The 21,765-nt window shown below is 42.3% G+C and overlaps 1 protein-coding gene and 1 non-coding gene across 2 annotated transcripts in view; both read left to right on the forward strand.

Moving 5' to 3' along the window:
• CDKL1 (cyclin dependent kinase like 1) overlaps positions 1–21,765 on the forward strand; it is a 63,632-nt gene that overhangs the window by 35,526 nt on the left and 6,341 nt on the right. The window contains exons 3-7 of the mRNA XM_056134297.1: positions 317–438; positions 12,762–12,834; positions 18,079–18,169; positions 18,953–19,153; positions 19,822–19,904. Coding sequence (XP_055990272.1) covers positions 317–438; positions 12,762–12,834; positions 18,079–18,169; positions 18,953–19,153; positions 19,822–19,904 — 570 coding nt within the window. The remainder of the gene's footprint in view (positions 1–316; positions 439–12,761; positions 12,835–18,078; positions 18,170–18,952; positions 19,154–19,821; positions 19,905–21,765) is intronic.
• On the forward strand, positions 20,060–20,168 carry LOC130042155 (U6 spliceosomal RNA). The gene has a single exon (XR_008795129.1). It is a non-coding gene; the product is annotated as a U6 spliceosomal RNA (small nuclear RNA).

The raw sequence follows: 21,765 nt of genomic DNA on the forward strand, positions 1-21,765 counted from the left end.
ATCCTCCAAACACCCTCCACTTGGTGTTCCCCTTTCTATCTGAATTGTCCTTTCCCCTAGAATACCCAGCTGGCCTCTAAGTTATGGAGTAATTCTCCTGGTGTTGCTCTCAGCTATTCTTGGGTATTAATCTCATATTTTATTATTTTATATCCCCCAGATGAATGCTATCTTTCTATGTCTATCCCTCTCTTTCAAGACAGGAATATTCTTAAAGAACAAACATCTTTTTTTTTCTTTTTTCCCACTGGGTCAAAATTTGAGAAAGTGTTTTTTTACAGCTCACATTTGATCCCCTTGTCTCTTGTGTTTGCAGCAACTCAAGCATCCCAACCTTGTCAACCTTATTGAAGTTTTCAGGAGGAAGCGGAAGCTTCACCTGGTGTTTGAATACTGTGACCACACGGTTCTCCATGAGCTAGACAGATACCAGAGAGGGTAAGTAATCCATCCTTAAATAACAACTAAAACCAGAAACATACAACAAAAACACACCACGGTTTGTGTGGAGAAATTAGTGATGGATCTGTCAGTGGAGGGGAGATCTGTCAGTATTTGGAGAGCAAACTGTGCTACTGGGTTCAGCAGTATAGCAGTGACCAGAAGTTTTGGAAGAGTTGTGAGTAATCATTTCCTATGAAGAAACCAGCAGTCACATTCTTAGGCTCAGCGGGATTTCTCTGGTGCACAGGTGCGTGAAAGCCATCTCAGTCTCTAAAAAGGAAAAGGAAAATTAGTTATTCTGTAACTGACAAGAAAGAGTTGAAAAATAATGGCTCGTGGGAAGTTTAAGGTGAAAACGAACAGGATTTAGGACAATCTAAATCAACCCAGGTTTGTTTGTTATAACAGTGAGAACTTCTTTGGCTGCAAGTAACAGAACAATGCAAACTGAAGTCAGCAGAGGTTAAAAAAGCATGTGTTGATGTGTAACCGGGAAGACTAGGAAAAGCTCTGAAGTGCCCCGGATATTATCACATATCTATCTAGTATATGTAGCACCTTGCTGCATCTCAGAAGAAAGTTCAGCTGACAGAGTCTTTGTTTGAAAATAAAGTGATGTCTCTCCTGGCTCAAGATAGTCCCTTTCTAGAGTATTTAGAAATCAGGCTGGAATTTGGCTCCTATCTATTCAACTGTGCTGTTTGTTCTCTGCCACCCCACGTTTCTGTGTGTTGGTTTCATTCTGCTTTGAGATGAAGATTCATCTCTTACAAGGTGGATTTTGAAGAACGTGTGCAGCATGAGATGGAAGGAGTTGGAAGGGGAAAATAGGAATTAGAAAGCACAAGCCCGTTTGCTTAACCTGTGTAGCCTTTCTAGGAGAGAGGATGTTCTAGAGTGGGTAGAATCTGCATAGAAATTCCAGTGGAAGACTTCTTGGCTCAGCGATTGGTGATGTTGCTAACTTTGGAGTCAATCTTTCCATCTTTCCCGAAGGAGAGAATAGATTGATCAAAGGCCCTGGGAAACATATTCAAAGTGGGTCAAAGAAGGCTTTTTGAAAGAGTGACCATTGCATTGAAAGAAGAGATTCTAGAGAAGTTGAAAAGGAAGGACATTCTGCTCTCTGCATATTTTGCTCTGTTCCTAGGACCCCAACTTTGGGACGTATGCAAAGTGTGTTGTGGATGGTGGCAGTGGCATCTCCTACCACCCTAACTCATGTTCACACTCCAGCGGCCCTCGATAATATTTTCAAGTCTTGGGCACAAGGTTTGCTCTGTCATGTGATAGTATCTGTATATGATCTCCCATGACCTCCGAGCAAATGGGATTAAAATGGCTCATGGTTTGTGACCATACACAGGCTTTTCTTGTTAATTTATATAGTCAGAGCCAAGAGAATAGACAGCTTTCTTCAGTAAGCCCTTGATACAGATAAGTTATGTATTCAAGGCAGAAAAGATTCAGTATGTTGACGTTTGCTCTTTTGACAGCTTGCAAGTGACACGTCAATTAAACTTATTGGTATGAGTTATTTGTGGTTATGTGGTACTGGGGAGATGTTGCAAGATTTCATTTAATCACCTTAGAATGAGTTGTTGGGGAACACTAATTAATGGGGAATTGAAAGCAATTTGGAGACAGTTATTTCTTAGTTTATAATTTAAGCAGAAGTAAAAAGGACAAAAACAAAACAGGATTAGAATTTTGAAAACTGATTATTTTTTTTAACTCTCCTGGCTGGAACTTTATTTTTGTTCCAGGAGATTAAAAAAATACTTTGATATGGTGGTGGGTTAGAGAAGGGAAAGACCAATAGATATATATGTGGTTAAATAAAAAAAATCTCAAGTCCAAATGACAGTGTGCCATGGTTTGTCAAATGTAAGATTAACTAATGTTAGAAATGTGAGAAAACTAAAAAAAGAACACATTTGCAACAAGATTTATTTTCAGCTAGATCATACCAATTATTTTGAAGTTTAAGGAATTTTATTTGTTTTAAAAATAAAGGTTACTTTTTACTAAACTGAATATTTAGCAATTTTCCATTTTTGTTTGTTTGGTTTTGTTTGTTTTTTTTTTTTGCCACGCCTGCTGGTGCTGAGGGAGTACTTCTAGCAGTGCTCAGGGGTCCATGTGGTACCAAAGATTGAATCTAGCTTGAACTCTATCCCATTGAACTATCTTCCAAGCTTTCTATTATCTATTCTAAATGCTATTTTATAATTTTGCTTGTTGTCATTAAGAAGTAAATGTGTACATCACATTTTTTTTAGTTGATAGGAAATTTTGTTTCCAATGTATGATCTCTATAAAATAGAATTCTGTAAGGATGTACACAGCAAGTGGATAAGCATCCTTATTGCCATCTTTGTTAAGTTGTTTACAGGTATCCTTTCCTGTAAAAATGTTTGGCTGGAACCAAGTAAATTTTGAGGGAACTCAGCTCTGAATATTTATGAATTGATGACTTAGTACCTATTGTGTTGGCATGAGCTGCAAATGAACAAGAGAGAGAGAGAGAGAGAGAGAGTGCTCATGAGAGGATAGTGAGTTTATTAGAGGCTCAGCACTGAGGACCCCAAGTCGAAAGAGACTTGGAGCCCCGTTTGCTGAGAGGGTCTTCCTTTTATTCTCTAAAAGAGAGCTATAATCTACAAAAGGGAAAAAAAGGCATCTTTTCCAGCCTTCAGGTGCTCTCCAAAAAGTCTGCATCAGTATCGCTAGCCCATTTGGTGTGGCCTTCATGTGTCACCTCCCATGTGCTCCCATAAATCTGGTGGGCCCAGTGCTCTCCCTTACATCTGGTGGGTCTTTATCCATGCTGATAAGGGTCATCCAAAGGGAAAATTCTTCTTTCCTTTCCCAGTTAACCTTGGGGTCAGTTTCAGAGGTTCCCAGTCCCCATTACATTTTCTTAGATCTCATTACAGTTTCATAATTCTCATTACATGCAGTTTCTTGTTTGCAATTTCTTATTTGTCATTACATTGCCTAGATGTCAGAAGGCTCCATTCTCTTTTAGCTTTAGGTTTGATCTATTAGGCAATATTCAAAATGTGCTAGTGTTGTATTTCCCGTCCAGAATCAGGTTGTGTGTCCATCTTGCATTTGCATTTGTTCCCCAAAGAATGTCTTGTGATCATTTTATTTCTAAAAACAAATTTCTAAATTACAAAGTCAGTCATGCCACTCCCCTATGTAAAGTCCTTTTCTAGCCCACACAGCTTGCTGCTAAGCTCCTCACATGGGATGCAGGATCTTTCTCTCTTCACACTCCCCTTGCCTGCCAGCCAGCCACATAAAACATGACGCACAGAATCATTAGCATTGTGGGTTTCAGGACCTGCTGTTTTCTCAGCCTGTGTTGCCCAACTTCCTCTACTTTGCCTAGCAATCTCTTGCTCTTCAGATATGAGATCAAGGTTTTAAACACAGGCTTCATGCATATCAGACTCATTCTTTACTACTTGTATCACATCCCTGGATCCTAAAATATGATTTCAAAAAGATTAATCAGGATGGAGAGAGAGCATAGTGGGGAGGTCTAGTGGCCTTGCATGTGGCCTTGCATGTGGCCAGCCTGGGTTTAAAGGCATCCTATATGGTCCCCTCATGCCCACCAGCAATAATCCCTGAGTGCAGTCTTGAGTAAACCCGAAGCACTGCCTTGTGTGCCCTCCCCACAAAATAAGATTAATCATAAAAGGTTTATATTTATTTTAAAAGTTACTTTGGGGACTAGAGAGATAATATAGGAATTAAGGTGCTTGCATTGTACACTGCTGACCCTGGTTGAATCCCTGACACCACATATAACCCACCACCCTCACCAGCAGTTCCAGGGATCATTCCTGGGTATAGAGCCAGGAATATTCCTTGAGCATTGCCAGATATGGAACAACTGCCTCCCCCTACAAAGAGGTATCTTGACTTGAAAATTCCCAAACCTAATACTGTCAGAGGATATTACTGGCACATCTTGGGGCAATCTGTTTAGATGAAAGTTTGGTAGTGTGTTTTCAAACTTCAAACGCATCATCTTAGCTATTCTCTTCAATATTTTACCATGATAAAACAGAGTATCGTGTAAGGATCTTGTTATATAAGTATATATTTGTTATTGTTATTGTTGTTTGATGGGCACAACTAGCAGTGCTCAGTGTTTACTTCTAACTCTGCACTCAGGAGTCATTCAGAGTTGTGTTCAGACTACCATATGGGGTTCCAAAGATTGGTCATACGTCAGCTGTGTGCAAGGCAAGCTTCTACCTGCTGTACTGTCTCTCTAAGGCGTATATAGTTTTGTAATGACTATATAGAATTCCGTTGTGCAGACATAGAAAGACCCCTTCTTTTTCCAGTTATCCACTAGTAAAATATTTATTTTGTTTTTAGTTTTTATCTGTGATTAACAATGACAGTGAACAACCCCTTGTGTAAATATTTTCTTAGGATGAATTCTTAAGGATGTATAGTTTTATAGGACCCTGTCAGCCCTTCCTTCCCCATCTTTGTTGTAGCCTTGGTATAGAAATAAAGCTTTGATGAATGTTGACTGTTTGACTTCTTGTTATTGGAAGAGCACAGTGGAGAGAACTGCTCTATATTAGGAGTGCTGGGGGAAGATCCATGTTTCTTTCTTCACCATTTCTCTTATTACTTGCGTATCTGAAGAAACGCTTAAAGCCATTTCTTTATTTTCATAATTGTTTATGTTTTATCACCTAAATTTTATTAGGACATTGAGGTAATAGTGAAGCTTGCCACCCAAACATGGAAAGGATAGATAGAAAATTGCCTTTTGCAAAATATTTTGTGAAGCCAACACATCATGGAAGATATATGCAAAGCAAACAAAAGAAATGTCACTAGGCTGCATATGTTTGTTTATTTGTTTGCTTTTGGGTCACATCCAGCAGTTCTCAGGGCTTACTACTTGCTCTGCTATCAGGGATCACTCTTGAGAGGCTCAAGGGTTAATATGGGGTACCAAGGATAAAACTCAGGTCAGCCGTGTGCAAGGTCATTGCCCTATCCACTGTACTGTTACTTCACCCCCTATACTTCATACCTTTATCTAATAGTAAGACCTTCATAATTTGATGACATTAGCTCCAAATTATTTTGAGGCCTCTGTATCCTGACACTAAAACTGCAAGAAGATATTTAAAGAAAAAAAAATAATGGAAGTTTAGGTACAAGGCTCCTGGGCAAAATTATGTGCAAATCAGTGAAGGGACATAGCTCAAAGGGTTGAAGCTCATATTTTGCATGTAGGAGACTCCCCCAAGCACTTGAGTCACAAATAGGCACAGCGCACCACAAAGCATATCAAATTTAGCCATATGATGCAATATAAAGAGATTGATGTTCTATTTCTTAATCAATTTTAGATATTATCTATACACTTCCTTTTGTGAAGGTGAAGACTTAGCTCTCACCATGTTACATTTTCCTTTTCCTCTTTGTACTCCACCAAAATGATTTCATTAGAATTTTATTAATTCAGGGTCTGGGGAGATAGTAAAGAGCCTGCCTTGCACACAGCTCATCTAGGTACAATCTCCAAGCACCACCAGGAGTGACCCCTGTGCACATAGAAAGAAGAGCCCTGGAGGCTGGAGTGACAGCACAGTGGGTAGGGCATTTGCCTTGCACATAGCTGACCAGGTTTTGATTCCGAGAATCCCATATTGTCCCCCACGCACCGCCAGGAGTAATTCCTGAGTGTATGAGCCAGGAGTAACCCCCGTGCATCAATGGGTGTGACCCAAAAATCCCTCCCCCCCAAAAAAAGATCTCTGAACATGACAGGACATGGTAACACCCTCCCTGAAATTTTATTGCTTTGATATTCACTGTGCCCATTATTGTGCTTGAGAAAATCTTACTGAAAGCAGGTCATTTTACCTCACTTGGGTTTTTTTTTCCATTTTCTTCCCGAATATTAATCCTTGCCTTGCTCTTAAAATTTGCTGACTGATTTTTAATCCTTTCATTAACTTTCCTCACTCTTTTTATGTATTTTCAATATACTTTCATGGGATCATCATGTTGGGTGAGTTCCAGTGGTTCCATTTGTTTCCTTGTGAGTGTTGCACAGTTAGCTCCCCACTGTCTTCCTGGAACTTCCCTTGGCTTTTATCTTTGATATTCCCTCATAATTCTTTCTGATTGGATTCACTACTTCCAGAATCTCCTGTATTCTCTCTGGCTTTAATTACATGTGTAATTGAGCCCAACCATCTCCAATTGATTAAAAACATAGTATGGTATAGTGACATAGTACAGTTACACCAAAAACCCAGCCCACCGACATTTCTAATGCTATCACCCTCACCGCTCCTTAGAGTCAAATCACTGGGAGCATGTTATGATTCCGGGGATGAAATGAAGTTCCTTAAGCAGCAGCAGAATGATGGGAAGTCACAATGGTGGAGGACTCAGGAGTCTGTCCCTCCTCCACCTCTAAGTAGCAGGAGACATGGCTATCGCTCAAATGGTAGAGCATCTGACTAGCTTGTGCAAACCCACTGGAGAATTCAATCTCCAGTGCTACATGGGCCTTCCTGAACACTGCCTTGGTGATTCTTACACACCACTGGGTATGGCCCTTAAGGAAAATTAAAGCAGAATGCAGCTTTGGTTCTACTCTGGTTTGAAGAAATGCTCTACTGAGCTGAGAGTCCATGGACTCCAGGGAAGCAATTGTAGCTCTCAAGGAGGTAACTGAACTGAAGACCCCAAGGAAGACTCCCTGGTTCCCCAGAGAGTGAAGGCCTTCCTGAGCACCCTGTCTTTGTCCTTGTTCAGTTTTCCCATTCCTGGCGTCGCTCCCCATCTCCAGGTCTGCAGAGCTTACATTTTCAGGAATGGACACATTCCTGCAGACCTGCTAAGCTGGCTGAGCTGGATCCTACCCTGTGTCTTCCCAGCACCATTCACTAAGGTGAGGGTTTGTGTAACATTCAGCCACCTGATCTCAGGATGGAGGAGGGGAGCCCAGACAGGGCTGATCTTCGGTGCGATTCCTTGGAAGCAGTTTGGATGCAAAGGGGTCTCTTCCTGGTGGTGATAAAAGATAAAGTGGGGTCCCTCCCCCACTTTCTCACTGTTCAGCCCTTCCCCACTCTGAGCTCAGCCACACCCAGGACTTACAGAAACAAGCACCATCAAATGCAGCAGCCATTACAGCCTGAATTGTCTGGCCGGTCTCCCAGACTCTTTGGAAGCTTTTAGGTTTGTTCAATATCTTCATATTTATTTAAGATAGTATAAGGCAGGTGGCTGGCTTATGACAACCTTCAGCATTCCTGGCTGCTGAGTCACAAACTCCAAACTCCATGGGTTCCTTGAGGTGCCTAGAATGTGGCTATCACATCGTCATCTCTGCACTGTCTCCTAGACGCTTGCATTGCTTCCCTCTTCTCCCAGTGCTCCAGTTATCTTTCTCGTGAAATCTTCTTTCATATTTTACTCCCTTTTTTGTGGTGTATATCCTTCCTCCAGGGGCTTCCTGAGGGGAAAAAAGTAAAAGAAACAACTTATGAGTGACAGAAAGTGGAGCAGGGAGGGGAGCCATGGATAAGGCCTTGTCCATGCCTGTTTAAAGAATGTGTTCAGCCACACACTTGACTAATTCTTTCTTTGGGTATAAGTATGAATGTGTGTGTGTGTGTGTGTTGTATGTGTGTTTTAAATTGATGTGTAACTGACATAAAGCATTATATTGGCTTTAAGTGTACTATTTACTGATTTGATATGCATCTATTTTACAAAATGATTCCCAAAATAAGTTGAGTTGTTTATACTATTTTGAATTGTGAAAATTATGGGCCTTGATTTTGTGTGTGTGTGTGTGTGTATGTGTGTGTGTGTGTGTGTTTGAGGAGAGGGGAAGGTATCTTAGCCTCACACTCAGGAAATGGGATGTAAATAGCAAATGGTTGGGACTATACCATGTCATTTTTTACCCTTTGTGTTTTGAGAGAACCCAGCAGTGTGCTTAGGGCTTACTTCTCTTAGCTTAGGGATCACTCCTGATGGAGCTTAGGGGACCAAATGGAGTACGGAGGATTGAACTAGGTCAGCGATATATTGTACTCTAACTGCTGTATTATTTCTTCAACCCTGAACTTGATTCTTTTAAATTTAACAATTATTTTAGGCACCCTGCTTTATAAAACTATTACTAATAGGGTGTCATAAATGAAATATTCCAGCACCATACCCCTCACCAAAGTGTCCCCTTCCCTCCACCATTGTCCCGGTGTCTCAGTTGCACCCTCCACCCCTTACCCCCTTGATTTTTTTGTTATGCTGGAACTTGGTGGGCTCATTTTCAGGAAAAAAATTTGACTTTCTAGTGATTTTATATACTCAGTTTCCTCTATTTTCTTTTTCTGGAGCTTCTATTACTTGGGTGTTGGATTTTGGACTTTGACTTATCCTTTTGTTTTATTATTGCATCAGGCTCTTATGTCATAGGGGTAACTTTCCTTTTTTTCTCTCTGAGAATATTAATGCGTTCTCCAAAATTTCTCCTTATGTTCTATCATTTCCATTCTTACAGACTTCCTTAATTGGCCTTTTTTTGGTCTTGGAGAGTGAAGTCTGACTACCAGCTTTTACAGTTCCTAGTGAAGACACCAAGAGCTTGTGCATTCAACAGTTTGTGTGTATGCCATCATTTAATCTCCTGTTTTTGGAAAAGTGTCCAAAGAGTCCTTATTTCATCCTCTTCAGAAAACAAAATTCCAGTTTCCTGCTAGGTACATGGAAGAATGCTTCCTATAGGAACACAGTGAGGGAGCCAATCTGAGGATTGATAGCTTTGACAGGGGTTTTCCACACTCCTCTTACTTTGCTATTTTCATAGAAATCTTGGTTGCTCATTCCTGAGTGTTTTAAGGATTCTGTGGCATGTGTTATTGGTCCTTCACTTTCCCCTCCCCTGCTTCAGTTATACTATTTTCCCCTGATGTTGCAGGTATAAAAACAAACACTCTGTGTAACTCTAGTCTTCTTTGAGAAGGAATGAAATTCAGTGGGTCTGTTCACACACAATTTTAACCCAGAATCCTTTGGAACACTTTCTTCAGTTCCTTCTGTGACTCCCTAAGAGTTAAGTTTGCTTCATATTCAACCCTAGTCTCCTGCTGTCTCCTTCTGGTCCTTCTGACCTGTGCATGTCACAGACCTCAGAATGCTGACTTACTCTTATCTTCCTGTCTGCACGTCTTAATTCATTCCTTCCAAGGGCTCTAAATACCATCAGTACGCTGATGCTCCAAATGTGTGCTTCTCCTGGACATCCAATAGGAATCCTATCTCATTCTTCCTTTCCCAAATACCTCTCAGTATGCTGCTTAGTAAAAGGCACCACCATGAACCAGATCCTCAAGCTGAAACTCTGATGTCATTCCTTCCTTATCTGAATCTGCTCTTTTCAAAAGGCCTGAAGGCTCTCTATAGAATACAGTCCAGATCTAGCTTCTTCTCACCACCCTGACCCCTAATTTCAACTTTTGGTGAAGCCAAAGAATCTTTGTGGACCATTCTGTGTGAAACAGCACCCCTTCCAGCACTGAGCTCTCTCTGCTTCATGCCCATCTAATTCTAATTCCAATGCAACACCACAGAATAGATTCTTTTTTCATCCTTTCTGTATTTGTTAATTCCCCTTTCAACAGTGTAAAACCTGTCACCAATAATGAGCTTTAAAAAATGAGAGAGAAAGAAAGAAAGAGAGAGAAGGAGAGAGAGAAAGAGAGAGAGGGGGAAGGAGGGAGGAAGAAAAGGAGGGTACCTGAGGCCCAGTCATTCCAGAAATGAAATATAATAATAAAGAAGTAAAGTGAGTTTCCAGCCAAGACAATACAAAACTAAGGAGTTTATACTAAGTTTTTTACATTTGGGAATTGTATAGCTATGTGTTCTGCCTGAGAGAGCCTTTTTAATGATGTGCTATTGTAATTTACTTAAAATGGGGGCCAGAATGATAGTACAGTTGGTAGGCTACTTGCATTGCAAGTGGCTGACCTGGCCTTGATCCCTGGTACCCCATGTGGTCGATCTGCCAAAGAGTGAGTGATCCCTGAGCACAGAGTCAGCAGTAAGAGCTGAGCACAGCCAGGTGCACCCCCAAAACCAAACAAAATAAAATATTTCTTTGGGGGTCTGAGAGATAGATAGTAGAGGGGTTTAAGATCTTGTTGAGCACACAACCAACCAGGGTTAGATCCATCCATGGTGACCCCATATACTGTGCACTCTGAGGAGTCATCCCTGAGCACAGAGTCAGGAGTAAGCCCTGAGCACAGCAGGGCAAACCCCAGAACCACCCCCTTCTCATAAACTAATAAAATTATTCTTTTGCACAATTTGTTTTGGCAAATATTCTTAGAGATTTAAGTTGTCTGGCACAGATAACCTCCTAATAATATTAATAATAACAACAATAATTTTAATATTATTACTTTTAATATTTAAAATTAATATTATTAATTCAATAGCTAATCAAATATTAATTTTATTAACTATTAAAATATTGGGTTGGAGGGATAACACAGTGGGTAGGGCATTTGCCTTGCATGCATTAGACCCGGGTTCGATTCCTCTGTCCCTCTCAGAGAGCCCAGCAAGCTACCGAGAGTATCCCACCTGCATGGCAGAGCCTGGCAAGCTCCCCTTGGTGTATTTGATATGCCAAAAACAGTAACAACAAGTCTCACAATGGAGACGTTACTAGTGTTCGCTAGAGCAAATTGCTGAACAATGAGAAGACAGTGCTACAGTGTACAGTGCTATTGAAATGTATTCTTTCCTCTGAAATGTCTCCTTGATTGTGTTTTTCTGGCTCTTCTTTCTAGCCTTCATGAGTTTTTCTAGCCTCAATAGCTATACGCCAGGAGAGTAAGGAGAAGACTTTGCAGAGGAACTACTTTAAGCCCAGGGTCATAGATCTTGTCCAGAAATGTCCCAGCTCCTCTTCCGGGAAGTGGCCTCCGCATTTCCTGCCCGCTGTCCCACTGTTCAGGCCTCCTCCCATCTGCTGTAGAGGATTTCCTGAACATCTGGCCTGTGACAATAGTGGCCTGAGAACCCCACTCTGTCTGAACGTGACTTTTGTGGGGGCTTCATTAAACATAACTACTCAAAAGTGTTCTCCTTTGTTTACTTGTTCCAACTTACAATCTCCACACTGTGGAACCTTTGATTATAAAACCCAGTAAGTGCATTGCTCCCTGACACCCACAAAAACAACAGCAAGTGTTTAAGTCCAGCCAGTGAGTGAACTCTCTGAAGCTGAATATAGTCTTTCTGTTTCATGCATTCCCTCATTTTTTTTGCTTTTTGGGTCACACCTGGCAATGCACAGGGGTTACTCCTGGCCCTGCACTCAGGTATTACTCCTGGCAGTGCTGGGGAACCATATGGGGTGCTGGGAATTGAACCCGGGTCGGCTGTGTGCAAGGCAAACGCCATACCCGCTGTGCTATCGATCCAGCCCCCCTCAATTTTTTTAATGTCTGAAAGGAAGAGTCTTTTTCTAATTTGCACAAAGGACATGCTAGGGCTGGGGGGAGGGGGTGTCCAGTTGCCCCAGCTGTGTAAGTTTAGAGCCAGGAAAGAAGTGTGAAGCCCAGCAACATCTTCATGTTTAGAGACTCAGAGAACAGGGAAAAAAATTGTCAGCAGATGCAACTAGTTATCAGAGAAGAGTAGAGCAGAGGGGGAAAGAACCAAGATGCAGTTGGTAGATTTTTAATGGTTATTAACTTTTGTTACATGGTGTGCAATGTAAACCTCTTTGGTAAAATCTTCATTATCTTAAAAGGAAAGGTGCTTAGGAGTTTGAGAAACCAGGTGCCCAGACATGGGAGGTTGAGTCTGCTTCCAGACCATTGGTTTAGGGTACCCTGGAAGAAATAAACAGCATCTTTTTGTGCAGTATATTTACTAACTTTACCAGGAAGTGGCCCAGTGGTGTCACAGGAGCTTGAAGTAGGAAACCATGAATTCTGGTGGAAATTCCTGTGGGTTTTCATGGCCGCTCCCTGTAGATGTACATGTATACATGTCAGCTGTCAGCACTATTGTTGGCTCGCAGTCCCTGGAATCCAGCAATGTGAGGATCACATTGTCTCTGCACTCCCAAAGCTCTGGAATGAGGAACTAGATAGATAACCCTGTTACCCAAGGCTTTGCACTGCTTAAGTCTGTCTTGGTTTCCTTTTCCCTCTTTTTTGGAGCGCAATCAGTTGGTTACACTAAAAGATGTGTTTGTGTTGCTTTATTTTCCTCAGGGTGCCAGAACATCTCGTGAAGAGCATAATTTGGCAGACACTGCAAGCTGTAAATTTTTGCCATAAACACAATGTAAGTCTTATTATCTCCCTTGAAAAATTAGAAGATTCCCATAAGCTGAGGTGGGGCTTGTGTTCAAAGTTTATATCCTACTTTTGCAGGTATAATTTTCCACCCAAATCATCTTTTTGGGGCTGGAGTAATAGCATAGCAGGTAAGGCACTTGCCTTGCACACCAATGACATGGGTTCAATCCCCAGCATCCCATATGGTCCCCAAGCACTTCCAGGAGTGATTCCCGAATACAGAGCCAGGAGAAAGCCTGGAACAGGGCTGGTTATGTCCCCTGCCAAAGAATAGCAGTACTTCCAAATACAAACAAACAACGCCCCCCTCCCCATACACACACACATACACACACATCCAAATCATCTTCTTAAGCCTGGTTTGTGTGGTGCATGTGTTTGGGGGGTGCGATGGGAGGTTGTGGGGGTGGTGAATAGAGACTAAAAATGCCAACCTACAAAAAAGTAACAATAATTTTAAAAGGGTTTTTTTTTTTTGGTATCTGAGCCACACCCAGCCACACCCTGCCCCTGTACTCGGAATCACTCCTAGTGATGGTAGGGGGACCATATGGGTTGCCAGGGACCAAACCCAGGTAGGCCGCATACAAGGCAAACACTATACTATCACTTCAGCTTCTAGTTTAAAAATTTTAATGCCAATCTATTCGTATATAACTTTATTTTGGTTTTGTTTGGGGGCACACCCGACATACTCAGGGGTTAATTACTCCTGTCTTTGCACTCAGGGATCCCTCCTGGCTAAGCTTGGGGGACCATATGGGGTACCAGAGATTGAACCCAGGTCAGCTGCATGCAAGGCAAGCACCCTACCCACTGCATTATCACTCTAACACCTCCAATCTATTCTTTCTAAATTACACAGAGGATGCAGTTTTATGATTTTAAGATAAGAGTCATATGTTTATGCTAAATAGAAATGCCTTCAGATTAGAATTTCATTTACCGAAGTCTGTTATGGCCTGAAATTGGGGAGAATCCGGGTGTCATAGGTAGATTCCTATGCATGCCAAGTCTGTAACTAAGGAGCCCAGTGGGAGTGTCTCACACTCCCAGCCACAAACTGGGGCGAGGAGCAGGGGCTGGGGGTGGGGTGCTGCCCAGGGATGTAAACTCACACATGCTGGGGAATCTGCTGCTCCCAGCAGTTCCACACTGCGTCCCCCCACTGCCCTCACTGGGGTGCCAGTGTTCCAGTTTCATTCCAGCCCCATTGGAAAGCTGAGGGCAGCATGTCCTCCTCCCAGCTTTGGGGCAGGTTCGTGGCAGGGGGGTGGTGAGGGGGTGGAGAGGGTCCTTTAGCAGATGTGGCTGAGTTCCTGCCTGGTACTCTTCTGAAAGATTCTGTATTCAGAGGGAGGAACATGAGCATAACGGCATCAAGCTGAACGCTACACGCTCTGTCAAACTGAGTCAGGCAGGATAGAGCGTGTATATTGGTCTTTCCTGTGAGTAAGGCTTGGTACTTTCTTTAGAAGAGGTTTGGGGACCAGGCAGTAGAAAGGCAGAACTAAGGCCCTGAGGGGAAGATGGAGGTGCTGAAGAGCTGAGAGCATTCCTGCAAACCATACTTCCCTGGAGAGCCTCAGAAGCACTATTTGGCCTCATCACTGCGCAGGGGTGGGAGGGAGGAGGGAGTGCTGGAACTCGCAAAGAATTCCCAGGACAGAAGAGAGGCACATTTTTGCTTCAAGCACTTCTGCCCATCTGCCAGCTCAGTACAGGGAGCCCATGTATGTAATTCTAAAAGTCTGTTGGCGAAGAGTGCAGCACACCACTGTGTGACAGAAACATTTTCACAAATTTTCCTTCAGTGGACAAGTTTTTTGATCATTTTGTTTACCGTTTTGTTATAACAAGCAATATAAAATAAATTATTTTGTACCTGCTGGGGAGCAGACTTAGGGGAAGGTGGGAAACTGGGGATAATGGTGAAGGGAAAATCACACTGGTGATGGGATTGGGGTTGAAACGCTGAATGCCCAAAACAACTGTATGATGAACAACTTTGTAAACCATGGTGTTTAAATAAGGTCAACATATAAAAATGTTGTCCCGCGTGACATCTTATCATCTCATTCCTACTTTGGACAAACTGGCAGGCTGCCGAATGTTACCTGCCCACACGGCAGAGTCTGGCAAACTCCCCGTGGCGTACCCAATATGCCAAATACCAGTAACAATGAAGTGTCTCATTCTCCTAACTCTGAAAGAGCCTTGAATATGGCACTTTTTTAAAAAAAATCTCAGGGCTAGGACGAAGGAGACATTACTGGGGCCTGCTCGAGGCAATCGACGAATAACAGAATGGTTGTGATTGATTGATTGTGATATAAAAATATAATACAGTGATTTATGGTATATACAAACATAAATGAATTAATTTTTAAAAGAGTGGTGTGCCCTGGGCTACAGATACAATGCAAGTCATAGAGTACATGCCAAGGATGGATAAGGAGGCTGGAAGCTCAGAGCCCAGGACCACACGCCAGCCATTCCTCCCCCAGTATTGCCAAGACTCTTAAGAACCATCAGGTCTTTATTGCAGGGGTGGCCCCGAGTCTTCCTAGAGTTCCACTGAGTATAGCCCCCCTTCTTTTTTTTTTTAAATAAAAGAATTGAGATCTCAGCACCATCTTGCTGGGAAAGAAATAGATTGTAATTTTTTTTTAATTTCAGAAATTGTTTTTTCAGGAAAATACCCACGGGAACAGTGACACTGCACTTTCACTCTGAAAGAGTCCTCTGGGGAGAATAACTAAGGTCACAATGCTCAAGGAGAATCCTTCTCAAATTCTAATTTGTCTTCTCTCCAAATTCTAGAAAGTCAAGACACCCCCCCTCTAACCAGGTTTTGACTGCTAGCCAAAAGAGCATTATTCAGATTGGGTGGACCCAAAATTCCTCTCCAGAGGAAGCGCTTGGGTGGTGAGGAAAGATGATTAGGATCACTGAGCAGTATTTTGAATCAACCAGAGGTTTTTTTGAAATTATTAATTTGCAATTTAATACTGTTTTTGGAATATCGAATACGCCACGGGGAGCTTGCCAGGCTCTGCCTTGTAGGCAGGATACTCTTGGTATCTTGTCAGGCTCTCCGAGAGGAACCGAGAAATCGAACTCGGGTCGGCCACGTGCAAGGTGAATGCCCTACCTACTGTGCTGTCACTACAGTCTCACAATGGAGACATTACTGGTGCCCACTCAAGCAAATCGATGAACAACGGGAGGACAGTGCTACAGTGCTATTTAATGAGACAGTCATAAGAAGACTTTGGTTGTGGCAGGGTTGGGGGTGGGGGAGGGTCAGGGACAGGGTTGGGTCGCTCCCGTGGTGCTCAAGGGGTTACTCTTGGCTGTGTCCTCAGAGGTGTCTTCTGGTGGGCGCAGGGGACCATAGGCAAGTGCCTTACCTTCTGTTCTATCATTTGGGCTGCCATGTGTTTAAAATGTTCTTCCTGGTGACATTACTCTGTTAACCAAAATCAGAAGTGGTTCTGGAAGCAGAGGTGATCTGAGTCCCCAGTACAGGATGAGGTGGGTGCAGTGCTCAGAATCCTTGATGTGTGTGAGATGGAGCTGACACCTAGCGACAAATTCCAGAGGGTGAGCCCTGCAGACTGGTGTTTATCTTGTCAGGACATATGTCAGAGCTGGAAGGGAGGCTCTTGGCAAGCTTGAGGTACTGCCCTTCTCTTCCCAGCTTATCTCAGCAGGCCCAGGGCCTGTCCTGTTTACCAGCCCACTGTGTTCTGTTCTCATTCAATAACGACTTTTGAGTTTGTTTTACGCACTAACTTGCAGTTTCTACAACTTGTCGGCCTCATCCAGAGCGTTTAGCATTTCCTTTCACCAGGATTCCAAAGTACTAGTTAAATAATAAATTCTGGAGTACTACTTAAATAAAAATTTCAGATAAATAATACTTAGTTAGATAGCATACTTGCACTTAAAAAAAAGTATTTATCTGGAATCCAAGGGCTGGAGCGATAGCACAGCGGTAGGGCGTTTGCCTTGCACGCAGCCAACATGGCCGACCTGAGTTCGATTCCTCCGCCCCTCTCGGAGAGCCCGGCAAGCTACCGAGAGTATCTCGCCCGCATGGCAGAGCCTGGCAAGCTCCCCATGACGTATTCGATATTCCAAACACAGTAACAACAAAGTCTCCAATGGAGACGTTACTGGGCCCACTCGAGCAAATCGATGATCGACGGGAGGGCCTTTACTTTTACTTTACTGGAATCCAAATATAACTGTGTGGACTATGTTTTTATTTGCTTAACCTAGCTGCCCAACTTTCCAACTTTCATTTTCTCTTTTAAAAACCTGATGCTTTGTCACCCACTGCCTCTTTTGCAAACCACAACACCCAATAAGAGAGAGAGAAAAAAGGGAATGTCCTGCCACAGAGACAGGGTGGGATGGGAGGAGATGGCGGGTGGGTGGGATACTGGGATCCATGGTGGTGACAAATGGGCACTGGTGGAGGGATGGGTATTTGATCATTGTATAATTGAAACCCAAGCACGAAAATTTGTAAGTCTACAGCTGTACCTCATGATGTCTCACTAATAAAAATTAAAATAAATAAATAAATAAAAATTTTTAAAAAACTGATGCTTTGGGGAAGGCACCCTTAAAAGTTCAGATGATTCAGGCAATGATATGTTTGATAGATTTATTTTAGTCGGCTCTTCTGCAGCCTATTGTCTGTGAGGGGTTCAATTTGTTTTTTTTTGTTTTGTTTTGTTTTTTAATTTTATTTTTTAATTGAATCACCATGAGATTTAACTGTGTTTAAATCTCACTAAACTGATGAGATTTAGCACATTTATCAAGTTGTTCATGATTGGATTTTAGTTCTACAATGTTCCAACACCTGTCCCTTCACCAGTACACATTTTCCACCTCTAATGTCCCTTGTTTCCTTTCTGCCACCCCTCCCCAACATACCTCTATGGCAGATATTTCATTTTGTGAATTATGGTTTACAATACAGGTGCTGAAAGGTTATCATTCATATGCCTTTACATCCTTTCAGTATTCAGTTTTTGTCCAGAGTGATCATTTGATCATTTCTGTCATGGTCATAGTGATCCCTTCTCTGTTCTAACTGGAGGTGCTCAAATTGTTTCTCAAGGGTTTGCTAACTAGTCATGTCTTTTATTTATCTCATATATTAGAGTCTCTCCTTAATAAACAAAGTTTATTTTGATTTTTTTGTGACTAGTGCATACACAGAGATGTGAAGCCAGAAAATATCCTCATCACAAAGCATTCAGTGATCAAACTTTGTGACTTTGGATTTGCTCGGCTTTTGAGTGAGTATTCACATGTTTAGTAAAGTGTAAAACATGGAAAGATTCTTTATAGGAAGAAGGCTGTAGATGCTATAGGAAGCTAGTTCATACATATTTAGAGCTTATGATTTCCAATGTGAATCCCAATACTCTATTCTCTGGAAGATATAGACATATATAATAGCTCAAAATGTTTATTATATAAAAATAATGCCACCATAAAGTAGTTATTTAAAAATGTTACACTCCTGGTTTCTGTCATTTTTGGCTAAAATAGTACTTCACAAAAGTATTTTAGAAGAGTGGTTTTTCTACTTTGGCCACAGATTAAAACCATCTGGAAAATTGTAAACTCTAACTACAAAAACCCTACTGATATCTCCCAGACTCGCAATCAGGGTTTCTGGGGGCTTGGGGACCATATTGGGACCAAAGCTTCAATAATTTTGAAAATGCTATATTCTAAATGATTGCAATGGGCAACCAGGACTGAGAACCATTGCTTTATAAGGGCCACAAATGGAGCCTATGCTTGATTTTTGTTTTGTTTTGTTTTGAGGCTATGCTCATTAATGCTCAGTGGTTACTCCTGACTCTGCACTCAGAAATTACTCCTGGCAGTGTTTGGGGAACCATATGGGATGCTAGGGATCAAACCCGGGTTGGACATGTGCAAGGCAAGCACCCTACCCACTGTACTATCTCTCCATCCCCTCATGTTTAATTTCTTAAGTTTCCACCCACCTCGTGTTGATGGCAACCTGTTACTGCTCTCTTTGTCTTTCATGTCCCATGATTGGCCAGCCGGACCAAGTGACTACTATACAGATTATGTGGCTACCAGGTGGTACCGCTCCCCAGAGTTGTTGGTGGGGGACACACAGTATGGCCCTCCTGTAGATGTTTGGGCAATTGGCTGTGTATTTGCTGAGCTCCTATCAGGTCTGCCTCTGTGGCCAGGAAAATCAGATGTGGATCAGCTCTACCTGATTAGGAAAACCTTGGGTAAGTGGCATCTTTGTCCTGCTTTTGGGAAACTAGCTCATTTTTTCTATGTCAAAATGGTTAGTGCAGGGCAGAGCCAAATTTCTAGTCTCAGTCAATATCCTTTACAGTTACAGAAAAGAGAAGCTCTCAAACCTTGATTCAAATGATTCCATAAACTGCATCCACTTTTTCATAAAAGAATGAAGAGTGTGTCTTGAAAGAAAACCCATATAATTCTTTCATCAGGCATAGTTTGGATCAAGTTAAACTCTGAATAATGATCAATGCAACAGTCTAACAGTCATTTTTAGGAAGACCTGGCAATGAAAAGAATGCTCTTGTGTTTTGTTTTATTGATAATGTTGGTATCATTCATTCTTTGTATACTCTTGAGTTGACCCAGCCCAGCAAGTTTGGATTCCACTGATAGGAAGCTTACTGGGTAGGCTAGTTAAGGGCTAGGCCAGTACACTCTTACCTGGAACTTTGGGGTTCGTGTCATTTTTCGGTTTCTGTGCTTTATACAGTGTTCTATTTATAATAAATCTCAACACATGCTGTTGATATTTATCTGCATGCCTCTCCATCTTATTGGAAGAGAAAATCATCAACTGTGTAGGTGTGGGTGCAGATACCATCCTTGCTTGCTAACTGGTCTCACTTTACTACCCTCTTCTTGTTCAAAGGAGATCTCATTCCTAGGCACCAGCAAGTATTTAGTATGAATCAGTACTTCAGTGGGGTGAAAATTCCAGACCCTGAAGATATGGTAAGTGATCTGTTTTGGAAAGGGCACTTTATGGCAGATTCTAGGGCATTTAGGGCATTTAAGTGAGTTGCAAGCAGATGTGGTTTTTGTAGTCACTGCCTGCCTTAGCTCTCTATTGCCTCCCTGCACCAAAAGCCAGCCTAAGAGTGGGAGAGGTGCTCGCTTTGGCAGCACATATACTAAAGTTGGAAAACGATACAGAGAAGATTAGCATGGCCCCTGCGCAAGGATGACACGCAAATTTGTGAAGAGTTCTGTATTTTTTCAATAATTTTTTTAAAAAGTGCAATAAAAAAAACAATGGGAGAGAGAATTAGAGCCAAGGAATTGGCAAGACCTTTGCCTTCAGGGATAATTCAGAGACTGCTGACGGCTGAGTTAGCCAGCATATTGGTCAGGAATGCAGAGCTGCCTGTCTTCGCCTTGCCTGCCCCTCATCGTTTTCAACAGAGAAAAGCAGTCAGCTTTTAGATAATGACTCATCCAGGAAAATCCAGCCTTGTCCAAATCCCCTATTCTACTGTGCTCTCACTCCCCAGGTCCCTGGAGAAAACAGTAATCTGTTTGCTTGGCAAGCCTCACTCTGGTGTTTGTTGTCTGTGGCCAGAGTGGGAAATACTCATTCTTTAAAAACTGAAAATTTTTGAATGTGCAATACCCTTCCAAGATTCCACCCCAGTGAAACCATTCATTAGTAAATCAGAATTCATTAGCATTCTTTAAGAGAAACCACTTCCATTAGTAAGGAGTTAATAAAATAATCTGGGGGGAGGTCCCAGCCAGCAGTACTCAGAACTTACTCCCAGCTCTATGCTCAGGGCAACTCCTAAGGGGACCATGTGGGGATTGGACCCTGGTCAGCCACATGCAAGGCAAGTGCCATACTAAGTGTACTATCTATCTGGCCCCTAATTAATTTATGACCAACCCCCACATTAGAAATACCAGATGACCAGTAAAAATAATTAAATTCACACACACAAAATTTTATACATTATTGCTAAGTGAAAAAGAGGGTTGTAAAACAGACACTATAATGTGATATAACAACTATTCAATATATAATAAATACATATACTTTTATATATTAATACAAAACAATATGACAGCCACTTAAAAATCATGCAAAGCTCTTCTGTGAAAAATAAGAGGCTGCAAGGATATATTCCCAGATATTCACGGTGGCTTTCTCTTACTGGAGGTGGGGGCCGGGTGTGATGGTGATTGGTTTGCTTTTTTTATGTTTTTAAAGCAATATTCTTGAATGCCAATATTATCCTCAGAGACAATTCCAAGTATGAGCACATTAAGCAAGGCAAGTTCCACTGTCCAAGGAAAGTGTTTTAAAATGGAAAAGAATCCTCTGGCCACTTAGCACCCAGATTGAAGATGCAGCCATTTCCAGCGGAGAAAGGGCAACTAACTAGTCTGTTCCCACCACCACTTGGCCTGCTTCACAGAGAAGTCCCAGCCCCCAGTATTAGCAGTAGGAAAAGTGGGTCATGCTGGGAGCGTGCTGGGACACAGAGGCAGGAATGACACCTGACATATGGGAGGTGACCCAGCAGGCTCCCTTGTGACCTGGACATTCCCAGCTCCACACTAAATATCCCTTCGCGATTTCCTGCTCACTGGCCTGCCTTGCCGCCTCAGAAACAACCCAGAGTTCATAAACGCAGACAGCTTCCCATGGCTTCCCAGAGGTTGTCCTGCGGGGGATTTCCTGTTGACAGAAACACAGGAAAAAGCAGTGTGGGGGCTGAACTGGTGAACATCTGCGTCCTTGTCCCTCTGCCGGTCAGTCACCCTGTTGAGGAGAGGCCTACTGGCTTCTGGGACTGGGAAACTGGCTAAGCCGGCA

Source organism: Sorex fumeus, unplaced genomic scaffold (genome assembly GCF_029834395.1).
Source record: "Sorex fumeus unplaced genomic scaffold, SorFum_2.1 ptg000098l, whole genome shotgun sequence".
Classification (NCBI taxonomy): domain Eukaryota; kingdom Metazoa; phylum Chordata; class Mammalia; order Eulipotyphla; family Soricidae; genus Sorex; species Sorex fumeus.